Source organism: Ursus maritimus (genome assembly GCF_017311325.1).
Source record: "Ursus maritimus isolate PB19 chromosome X unlocalized genomic scaffold, ASM1731132v1 scaffold_X1, whole genome shotgun sequence".
Classification (NCBI taxonomy): domain Eukaryota; kingdom Metazoa; phylum Chordata; class Mammalia; order Carnivora; family Ursidae; genus Ursus; species Ursus maritimus.
Genome location: NW_024423319.1, coordinates 84,584,439 through 84,596,525, shown reverse-complemented (window position 1 = coordinate 84,596,525; position 12,087 = coordinate 84,584,439). Strand labels below are relative to the sequence as shown.

The following is a 12,087-nucleotide window of genomic DNA, read 5'->3' as shown; positions in this document are numbered from 1 at the left end:
CTAGCCACAAGCCACATGTGGCCAGCCACTGAGCAGTTGAAATGCGGCTAATATGACAATTGTTGCTTTTACATTTCATTCAGTTTCACGCCAAGTGAGAAAATAAAGCAATCAAACTAACGTGCTCATTCTGGAATGAAAAAATATAAAAAGAGCACGAATAATTTCTCTTCTGCTATGACAATAAGTACATTCTGATTAGCTGCCATCTAAAACGCCATGAAACCTCAGGAATTTTAGAACTGTTCTACTTTAATCGATAATTTTTCAAAAATGTGAATGGCTGAGGCCCTAAATAATTGCAGGAATACGAGACACACACCTTCATGTAAAACCCTGACCACCAGATCGCAGTCTGAATTCTCCCATGTCCCAAGGGTAATAACTTGTACCTTGCCCGAAGGACCTCCCTTCCTGAAGGTGGGATATTTCAAAAGAAAGGGTTTCCTCTGCAACTTAACTGCTACCTAAAGTGAATGTGTGTGTGTTTTAAACAGAAGAAAACAAGTGTGAAGCTAGGGAACTTTACAGCTTCTGTTCCTTATATACACATCCTTACGGTATACCTGGAGCCTGGTGATAGCGCCGTGTCCGTGCCCGGAGGTGAGCGTCGCTGTCCTTTCCCCCGCCCTCAGAGAGGGACGCGCTTTCCTAGCGGCAAGAACACAGCTCAAGCCTACTCTGCATGACCTATCTACCAGCACTGAGATTCAGGTCGGGAAGAATGCGTGCTGATAAAGACGCACACAGGACAAAAGAAACATTAAAGTCTTTGTTCTGCTTGCCCCACATCGCCCCCCCTTAAGCATAATCAAACCATAAACTTGGCTGGACACTGAGAACTCAATTGTATTACAAGAGTCTTTATCTGTGTTTGTATCTTCTGACTCACCATAAGGTAGGAGTACGCAATTACATACTTTAAAAACTCCTCAAAGAGCACTGGTACTTCATTCAGATGGTGTAAGTCCTACCCCAGTCATGGCGGACACAGCAAATCCTAATTCTCTTTATGAGTGAAAAGCCTTGTTTACTAGATTATAAACAAGACTTTGTGGACAAAGCATCCGCGGCTCTGAAAACGGACTGCTCTGGACCCTAAGTCAGTGGTCTAAGAGGGGAGACACTTGCCAACTCCGGCTTTGGTGTTGACACACATCGTCCAATATGCGGGGACAGAGAACAGAATCTCAAGAACACCGACACAGCAACCAACCCAGAGACAGGGGGGAAAAGCGTGTTAGACTTGAGCTGACCTCTTGCCCCTTTGCTGAAAGGGGCAGGGGGTTGGCGCACACGGGAAGGAAGAAAGAGACGAAACAGCAGAAAGAGAAACATGTCAGGTTAGAAGGAGGAGGAAAGCCAGGCCCGGTTAATTTGTTTCTGAGGATTTCCTCGTGTCACCTGAAGTACTGCCAGTGGTGCTCGTTCTGGTCCTCTTCGGAGGGCTCCTCGACGCCAACTCTGGGCAGCAGAAGAAGGGAGCGTGAGTGTGACGGGGAGCACAGGGGCCCAGGAGCCCTGGGCACAGGCCCTGGACCATGCCCATCAAGGATTCGGCAGGCTCACGCTGAAGAGAGATCCGTACCCTCTCTTCAACTGTCCCCATTCTCTAAAACCCAGAGAGGCAGAGAGGCTACTACATTTAAATTTAAAGCAACAATGTTAGGAGCTAGGCCCAATGAGGACCCATGGGGAATGAAGGTCAGCCTCTCAAAATATAATGTAAGGAAATCAGAGGAATACGTGCAGCTCACGGAAGATGAATTTATACAATTTTCCAGGAATTCACCTGTTTCCTAAAGCAAGGTACATCCATACGAAAAAAGGAGAACAAAGTTGTTACTAGACACATATTTGAAGTGTCTACACATATTTTGACACGTATTTGACAGAAACAGCAAAAAGCACCATATTGTTGAAAATAGCAACAATACTTAAGAAGACAAAGATGGCCTTTTTTTTTTCCTGACACAAGTAAACCATGTTGTCCACGGGTTCTTGACCTTCAGGAACTTCTAACCCAACTTCCGCTATTCTCTTTCTCTTGCACCTTGGAGTTGACGCGGTCCATTTTCACCTGCCTTAACGATTTCTGGGTTGTATTCAGGGTGCGTTTGAACTTTGCCATCAAACTAAGAGCAGGGTTCCATAATCTTGGCACTGTTGACATTCCAGGCCCTGGCCTCGACCTACAAGATACCAGTAGCACCCCCTTACCCAGCTGAGGCAACCCAAAATATGTCCAGACATTGCCAAATGGCCTCTAGGTGGCAAATTGCCCTCAACCAAGAACAACTGCACTAAATCATGTATCCTCAATTGGGAGTGGTATTGCCCCCGTGAGTGTGAAGATTGGTTCTTGTGAGACAAAAAGTTTTAGATATTACAATGGTTTATAGCCCTCTAAAGTGTGATACTACATAAACGAGTATACAGTAGATCTGCGGTATTAAAATTTCACTGGAAGGTAATGGGGTTACGGGTTACATTTTTGAAGGGCTCCTTTTGGGGGAACAATGATAAGAACAAGGTAGAAAAACACTGTGCTAGACAATGCCCAACTTCTCATGCTACTGATATCCCCTGGAATACGCAAGTGAGAACGAGATATGCTTCTTAACATGGTACTTTAACAAGGGACATGCTCAGAATGTGACTTATACCAGACTCTATATTCTATATTTTACCATACCAGTAAAACATTGTAGCAAATTCCAGAAAAGCAAGCTGGACTCCATTAACATAAGATTCACTGATAATAATAACAGCAATGGTAGCGGTACTGATGCTATGATTAGTAATGATAATTTAACAATATTATATTATATATAATATGCATTATATATAACACTTAAAAGCTAAAAGATACTAAATGCTTACCGTGTGCCAGATGGTACCTTTATTTCTTTTTTCAGATGGTACGTTTAATGAGAGAATTCTTTATCACATTACTTTATCATCACTTTTATTTTATTCTTACACTATTGTCCCCATTCAAACTGGTGAGGAAACTGAGTCGAAGAGGCTAAATAAGTTGCCCAAGGTCACGAAGGTAGAAAATGGTGGAACCAAGACTGCAGCTGAGGCTTTTAGACCCCAGAGCCCCAGTTCTTCACCTCACAGTATCCGCCCTTTTTCTCTTTAAAAGTTTATTTATGTATTTGAGAGGGGGATGAGGGAGGAAGGGGGAGGGGGCAGAAGGAGAGGGAGAGAGAAACCCAAGCAGATTCGTGCTGAGTACGGAGCCTGACACTGGGCTTGACCCCGTGACCTTGAAATCGTGATCCAGGCCAAAACCAAGAGTCAGAGACCCAACCAACTGAGCCACCCAGGTGCCCCAGGATCTACCCTTTGATAACAGGCTGGCGTCCTTAAACTCTTTTAAAATATCCAGTTACGAATGCTATTACATAAAGAGCTCAGGGCTTCTCCTTGCCTCTATTCTTCAAGTTATCTGGCAAAGAGCTTTGCTGTAAATTCTCAGTCTAACAGGATTAGACTGAGCAGCGTGTTCTTCCTTGTCCTTGCGTGTTTGCATGACCGCACGGTGGGCTGTGAAGGCCACCTGTTCAGCTGACTGCCTGGGCATGTGCCATTCCACCCCCACCATCACCACCACCTTCATGTGCGTGTCGCCTGGAGCTGGGGGCAACAAAGAGAAATGTGCTCTGGACACATACAAGGCTCCTCTGCTGAAATTGTCCTGTGGTCATTGTTTTTAATCGCCCAAATTATGTCCTTTGCGAATAACAACACCTGCTCGAGGGACTAAGAAAAATGCGTAGTCTGTGCATTAAGAGAAAACAATCTGAGCGTCTTTGCTATCATGTGTTTAAAATATCAATCACAACATAGCAACTTGAGAGAGATACGCTGGATTTCTGGAAAGCAGTGACCAGGCTTTGGATTTGGGTCACATTCATTTTTATTTCATACACAGACCAGAACTTGGCCGTGGTTAAAAATCACAAGTAACTCCTCATTATTTATGGTGGAACTCGGAATCCCACCCTGGGCTTCTGACTTCTGAGCAGCAACTTGATACCTCATAAGGGCCTCTGTCAGTAGCCTGGAGAAGTAAGGAACAGGTAGGTATTGATTCTACTTAGGTCTCAGAGGTCAAAACACCACACTGAACTTCAGGGGGTTTCTGAAGCAATTTAGAATAAGAACCTGGTTCACATAAATGATTCATGGTCATGAAGTAACATCAGAAACCACAAGCCAGAAAAACCAGTGAATCTCATTACTTTATTTCTGAGGGAATTTCTTTTCACGAAATCTCTATAAATGTCAGTTTCTATACTTATGTGATCACTGTTGATATATATATCTGGAAAATGTGACACACTAACACCATATGTATTGTTTACCTATTTGCTTTATTATGATGTCTGGGAAGAGCTGGACAGAAAGAAGGAAAGAATAAAGATAGGAGCAGAAATCAATGAGCTAGAAACCAGAAAAACACTATGGAAAATCAGTCAAATAAAAAGCTAGTTCTTTGAAAAGATCAATAAAATTGACAAACCTCTGGCAGGACTGAAAGAAAAAAATAGAGAACATACAAATTACCAATATTAGGAATGAAACAAGGAGTGTCACTATAGATCTCACAGACATCAAAAGAATACTAAGGTAATGCTACAAACAACATAAACATGACAACTTAGGTGAAATGGACCAATTTCACAAACTACCACGATTCACCCAGTATGAAACAGATAATCTTTTTTAAAAGATTTATTTATTTACTTGAGAGAGAGGGAGAAAGCATGCAAGTGGGGGGAGAGGGAGAGAGGGAATCTCAAGCAGACTCCCCACTGAGTGGGGAGCCCAATATGGGCTCGATCCCAGGACCTTGAGACAATGACATGAGCTGAAATCATGAGTTGGATGCTTATTTGACTGAGCCACCTGGGTGCCCCATGAAAGAGATATCTTAACAACCCTATAACTATTAAGGAAATTGCCTTCACAATGTAAAAACTCCTGAAAAAGAAGTCTCCAGGACCAGATGGTTTTACTGGAGAATTCCATTAACCTTTCAAGATGAATTAACACCAATTCTACACAATGTCTTCCAGAAAACAGAAGAGTAGGGAACATGTCCCAGCTCATCTTGTGAGGCCAGATTACTCTGACACCAAAAATAGACAAAGGCAGTACAAAAAAAAAAAGAAAACCGTAAACCAATATCTCTCCTGAACACAGACCACAAAAATCTTTAACAAAACAATAGCTAATAGAATTCAGCAATATATAAAAAATTTATACACCATAACCAAGGGGGGTTTGTTTTAGGGAAGTAAGGCTTGTTCAATATTTGAAAATTAACTTAGAAAAGGGGGGTGCCTGGGTGGCTCAGTTGGTTAAGTGTCTGACTCCTGATTTCAGCTCAGGTCATGATCTCAGGGTCTCGAGATCGAGTCTTGCATCGGGCTCCATGCTGGGTGTGGAGCCTGCTTGAGATTGTCTCTCCCTCTGCCCCTCCCCCCCACTTATGTATGTGCTCTCTCTCTCTAAAAAAAAGAAAAAGAAAAGAGAATTAATCAATGTAACCCACCATTTTAACAGGCTAAACAAGAAAAACACGATCATATCAATAGATACAGAAAAAGCATTTGATAAAATTCAACACCTGTTTATGATAAAAACAAAAACTCTCAAAAACCTAGCAATAAAAGGAAATTCCCTCAACTTGATGTTGATGAACATGTACAAAACCTTACAGCTAATATTACACTTATCGGTGAAAGACCGAATGCTTTCCCCTTAACACTGGAAACAAGGCTAGGATGTCAGCTCATGTCACTGTTACTCAACATCGTACTGACAGTCCTAGTCAGAGCAGTAAGTCAAGAAAAGGAAATAAAAGGTACACTGGTTGGAAAGGAAGAAGTAAAACTGCCTCTGTTTGCAAATGATATGATGGTCTATGTAGAAAATCCCAAAGAAGTTACAAAACGAAACAAAACCAAACCCTCCTAAAACTAATACATGAGTGCAGCATGGTCACAGGATACGAGATCAACATACAGAAACCAGGGCGCCTGGGTGGCTCAGTCGGTTAAGCATCCAGCTCCTGAGTTCAGCTCAGGTCATGATCTCAGGGTCATGGGATTGAGCCCCGCATCAGGCTCCGTGCTGGGCATAGAGCCTGTTTAAGATTCTCTCTTTCCTGCCCCCCCCCCCCAAAATACGAAAACCAACTGTATTTCTATATCCTCACAATGAACACATAGAAACTGAAATTAAAGACAGAATAATATTTGTAACTGCTCAAAAAAGACGAAATACTTCGATATAAATCTAACAAACCATGTATAGGCACTGTATGCTGAAAACCATACAACAGTGATGAAGGAAACCAAAGACAATCCAAATAAATGAAGAAACGTGCCACGTTCATGAAATGAAAGACACAACATAATAAGGATGGCAATTCTCCCCAAACTGCTATACAGGTTGAATGCAATTCCTGTGAAAATTCCAGTGAGATTTTTTTTTTAGAGAGATGAGCTTATTCTAAAATATATATGGAAAGGAACTAGAATAGCTATGACAATTTCGAAAAAGAGTAACGTGGGAGGGCTTGCTCTACCTGATGTTAATGTGTATGACGTAACTATAGTTATCAGGACGGTGTGGTACTGGTGGAGGGCTGAACGCATTCATCGATGGAGCAGAACAGAAACAGACCCACGTGTATACAGCCAACTAATTTTTGGCAAAGGAGCAAAAGTAATTCAATGGAGTAAGACTAGGTTTTTTTTTTAAGATTTTATTTATTTATTTGAGATAGAGAGTGACCGAGAGAGAGAGAGAGCAGGAGCGGGGTGGGGGGCAGAAGGAGAGGGAGAAGCAGGCTCCCCACTGAGCAGGGAGCCTGACGTGGGGCTCTATCCCAGAACCCTGAGATCATGACCTGAGCTGAAGGCAGACGCTTAACTGACTGAGCCACCCAGGCGCCCCAAGACTAGTCTTTTTATCACAACACCAGAACAACTGGAGGGTCTTAGGCAAATAAAATAAAACCTCAACCTAAACCTTGCATCTTATATAAAAATTAACCCAAAATGGACCACAGACTTAAACGTCAAGCATAAAACTAAAAAACTTTCAGAAGATAACACAGAAGACAATCTTCAGGACCTAGGGCTTGGTGCAGAGTCCTCAGATGTAAAGCCAAAGCCACGATGCATAAAAGAAAAAAAAAGATAAACGGCACTCCCTCAAAATCGAAACTTCTGTTCTATGACAAACTCTAGTAAAAGGATTAGAAGACAAGCAGCAGCCTGGGAGAAAATATTTGCAAAGCACACCTCTGACAGAAGACTAGTATCTATAATAAAGAACTCTCAAAACTCAATTAAAAACGACCCAAATGATCTGATTAGAACACAGACAAAAAGTTTGGACAGGTGTTTCACCAGAGAAGATCTATGCATGGCAAACAAGCACACGAAGAGAGAGATGTTCGACATCATCAGTCATTAGAGAAATGCAAAGTACGGCCCCAGTGAGGTATCCCCCCCACACCTATTAGACCAACTACGATGAAAAATAGTGGCAACACCGAAAGCTGGCAAGGATGTGGAGAGACTAGATCTCTCCTCTACCCAGTCACACACAGAGTCATTTCCTGCTCCCTCGCTGTGCGCTAGCCGCTATGTTCTAAGTGCTATCTATACGTTACATCAATATTTCCACAACAATACAGTTATTATATTTGTGTATATAGCTTGTGTGCCTCAGGGAAAGCTGCCCACACTCTCAGTTCTGGATAGGACAGTTTCAATGACCCAGTTCTGAACAGGGTTACCAGAAGTACAAAATGTCACAAGTCAACTCTCCCCTCTCAGGGGGAAATTATTTGGTCCTGTACCTGTGTGTAGTGTGTGGGAGGGCTTCTAACCTAGCATGCAAAACAAACATGATTTGATCAGGCTCTGAGCATCCAGGGTGCCTACTGAGTGACCAGACAAACAGGAGCAGAAAGTAATCTCAGAAGGGCACCTGGGTGGCTCAGTTATTAAGCGTCTGCCTTTGGCCTGGGGCATGATCCCAGGGTCCTGGGATCGAGCCCCCCATCGGGCTCCCTGCCCCGCTGGGAGCCTGCTTCTTCCTCTCCCACTCCCCCTGCTTGTGTTCCCTCTCTCACTGGCTGTCTCTCTGTTGAATAAATAAATAATAAATAAATTAAAAAAAAAAAGAAAGTAATCTCAGAGGTCAATCTTGAGATTCTTTTTTTTTTTAAAGATTTTATTTATTTACGTGAGAGAATGTGAGAGAGAGAACAAGCATGAGCAGGGCGTGGGGGGAGGGGCAGAGGGCGAGGGAGAAGCAGGCTCCCCCCGCTGAGCAGGGAGCTGGATGAGGGGCTCTATCCCAGGACCCTGGGATCCTGACCTGAGCCAAAGACAGATGCTTAACTGACTGAGCCACCCAGGCGCCTGTAATCTCGAGATTCTTAAAGATTCTCAATAGCGTTCAGGGTAAGCCTCCTTTCTTATCCTCATTCTAACACAGAACAAAGATGGTACTATTGTACGTGTCAGGTTTAGAGCCAAAAATCTGTTCATTTTTTTCTTTAGGTTCATATTCCCGTGATGAATTAGTTTCCCTAACCCAACTCCTGGGATGCAAACCAGGACATCGAAGTTCTGGTCATCCCGAATTTCATGACACAGAGGCAGCCCCTAACACCGTCAACCTTCTCACAGGTGGTAGATGCAGCACAGTAGTTAAGACCGTGGACTATGGGGCAACACTGCGGGGGCCCAAATCCCGGCTCATCCACCTCGAGCTCTGGGACCTGGGCAAGTTATTGCTCTGTGCCTCGGTTGTGTGCACTCTACGATGAAGATAATAGTAGTAGCTTCTCTATAGGAACGCCTGCATCACACAAGTGTTAGCTGTTATGCGACTGCCACCCATCAGCCCCACGTAGCTTCTGCAGACCCACAAGGATGTGAGGCTGAGAGTTGCTAGCCCAGAAATGGTGCAGCTGGCAGAGGCCAAGCCCAGGAATCCCTGCCTGCCATCAAAACCAAAGTACTGGATGGGACCCGGTAGAGGGGGCGGGGTGGGGGCCGTGTTGAAGACTGTTCTCTGCAAATTCCAGTTTTCTCCTAAATTCCAGTTTCCCCCCTGACTCTAAGGTTTGACTACGAGATCTTTGTAGGTTCTGTCTGCTCCAAGCTACGTATGCTCTGCTGCTGTCAGTGTGGGGCATTCTGTATTTCAGAGAAGGAAATGTGAACTAAAAGCCAGCAGAGAAAGAAAAAAAAAAGCAAAACCAAAAACAAAACACTGCCACCTTGTGGCTTTTCAGGGAATTCGCCTTCATACCCGCGCACGACCCTAGCGTTGTCTCGGGTTCTGACCACATTCTTCCTCCGTAGACCCCACACTGAGCGAGGTGGTGGGAGCGCCCCCAGTGGGGCACAGCACACACACTGACAGCTGAAGGGGCCTGCAGAAGATCTGACAGCTTGCCTTCGCTCGGCGTCAAGGGAAGCTGAGGCCCAAACACATGAAGGGCTTGCCTTGAACCAGAGCCAGACTTCGGCTCTGGGACTCCTTACCCTAAGGTACTGGAGCTTGCAAGCACCCTTTGGGATTCAAATGCTCTTTAAAAAAGTTTAATTTCGGTCAGGGCTTTCCATCCTGACACAGCTGCAAAACTACAGGGAGGGGACATCCATGAGGCCACAACAAACGAGGGTAACGCAGGAAATGTCACCTCTTTTGCACCCTCGAGCGAAAAGAGACAGCGTGAACGGTTACCTCCTAGAAACAAAACTTGAAATGCCTCTTTTCATTTCTGGTGGAGGAGCTTGTTTTGAAGGCCGTAGGTGCGATTTCAAAGGAATGTGAGATGCCAGACGTTGCCAGCTGGGACGTCCATTCTCTTGCCTGCAGCTGTAAGACTTTGGCATTCCTGCTCTAGTGTCACTGTTCTAGTAAGGTCCAGGTGTTTCTGAGGCCTTGTGTTTTCGTACTGAGAAATTTTCATGCCCACCTTTTTTTCTCGTGGAAAAGTCAATATTCTGAATTTTTACTTATGGCTTTTTATTTTCAATCCCTCCCGCAAACCAAACCAAACCCCGTAAGAACCTTCCACGCACTAAGCTGTCTCACCCCCTGGGTTAGACGCCAAACTGGCCGTGGTTTCAAACCGACCTTATGTTAAGCCATGACAACATGGGCGTCGTGCCTCCACCGATGATCCAGACGGTGAAGAAGACAATGAGGAGGGTGGTCGTGAACATCATCTGGCGAGCGTAGGATGCTGTGTCTCGGATGGCCAGAGCGAATGCCATGGCCCCCCGGAGGCCTGTGGGGACCAGAGAAGAAGATTTGGTTATAAGGGCAAATGATAATGTGTCCTCAAATCCGCTGCTGCCACTCGGGGCTAATAAACTGACTCCGCGTGTGCTGTGGGAGTCCAGTTGTCTTACTGGGAAAGAAGAAATTTCAGGGAATGCAGTTTTCTCCTGTTGGCAAGTTTTCTTTTGCAAAATGCCCAAATGTAATGAGAAAAACACTGCAGTACTTTGTATGGCACGTTTTGAGACAATAACAGATTCTTATTACTGAAATAGTTCTCTTGCTGGTGACACGAAGTAAAAAGAAATGTAAATAAGAAATAATAACATAAGCTCTCTAGGTCTGTGATCCAAGCATCCAGTCATTATAAACTGAAGCAACAAGCTAGGTATGAATATGGCAAATGCGTATTTGTGGTCTGTGTGCCGTGAACCACAGAACAGTTCAGCGTTTCCTTAGCAAAGCCACACGGAGATGTAACGATATAACCCGGTCTACATCAGGCGTTGGCAACTTTTTCTGTAAAGGGTCAGATATTAAATATGTTAGGCTTTATGGGGCAAGGGGAAAAACCAAGGATACTGTGCAGGTACTGACATATAAGAGAAAAAACAGATTTCCACAAAATCTTCTCGACAAAAACCAAGAACGGAACAATAGTAACTGGGTACAATTTGTTGTAATACAGGTGCGTTAATCAAAACAATGGAATTCTTTTGGAGGAGGAGATGTCACTTGATTGGATTTCAAAGTTAGGGTCTCCTATCATCACGCAGACTGTACATGGCCATCTGTAAAAGCCATTCTTAGCCGTGAAGTATATGATTTGGCCCAGGAACTACAGTTGGCTGACCCTTCATGCACGTTAACGGGTTTTAAGATTAAGCACCAAATAGTTATAGTGAGTACAGCACAACCTACAGAGAGGTTGAATCACTGTGTTGTACATCTGAAACTAACGTGTCATTGTGTGTCGACTATAGTAAAAAAAACCCCAAAACCCTGCGAAACATATATTAAATTGATGTAGTTAAGTATATTCCTTACCTTTAATTTTAAGAGCATATGTTTTGATCTACATAGTGCAACACTCACAAAGGAACTGAAACAATTGTTAATATTTCTTTTTTTTTAAAGATTTTATTTATTTATTCGACAGAGATAGAGACAGCCAGCGAAGGAGGGAACACAAGCAGGGGGAGTGGGAGAGGAAGAAGCAGGCTCCTAGTGGAAGAGCCTGATGTGGGACTCGATCCCAGAACGTCAGGATCACGCCCTGAGCCGAAGGCAGACTTAAGTCTGGCGCCCCGGGAACATGTATCTATTAAGTGCTCATCAGTGTGAGATATATTGGGAAGTATTTAAGAAAGAGGAGATATGTTAATGTAGGCTGTCAATAAGAAATATTCTCCAGTATGTGAAAATTTATGAGTATACTCAACTCAGATTTTCAGTGTAAAAAATTCCACCCAGGCACCCCAATTGTGAATATTTCTTAATATATTCACAAATATTTGTTCTTCTTTTATGTGAGTTCTCATGTTTTGATCTTGCATTAGATTTTATTTATGTTACATTTAATAAAATGTTGTTTGATTTAAAAAAAAGATTAAGCACACATATTTTAAGGTTTGCCTTTGTAAGCTCTTTTGTTCCTTCTCCAAAGCATGCTCATCATTTGTTTTATAGCAAATCCATGGTCTTTAATAGATACCTCGTATAAATTCCTGTTCACCGGGGGGGGGGGGG

At 43.5% G+C, this 12,087-nt stretch overlaps 1 protein-coding gene across 2 annotated transcripts in view; it reads right to left on the bottom strand.

The window, feature by feature from the left end:
• The window catches only part of SLC9A7 (solute carrier family 9 member A7), a 126,995-nt gene that overhangs the window by 24,220 nt on the left and 90,688 nt on the right, over positions 1 to 12,087 (bottom strand). The window contains exons 12-13 of one of the 2 annotated variants that reach the window (XM_040632600.1): positions 10,192 to 10,345; positions 1,405 to 1,464 (exon numbers count right to left, since the gene is read on the bottom strand). In XM_040632600.1, the coding sequence (XP_040488534.1) occupies positions 1,405 to 1,464; positions 10,192 to 10,345 (214 nt within the window). The remainder of the gene's footprint in view (positions 1 to 1,404; positions 1,465 to 10,191; positions 10,346 to 12,087) is intronic. The other variant, XM_040632606.1, reaches the window with a different exon arrangement.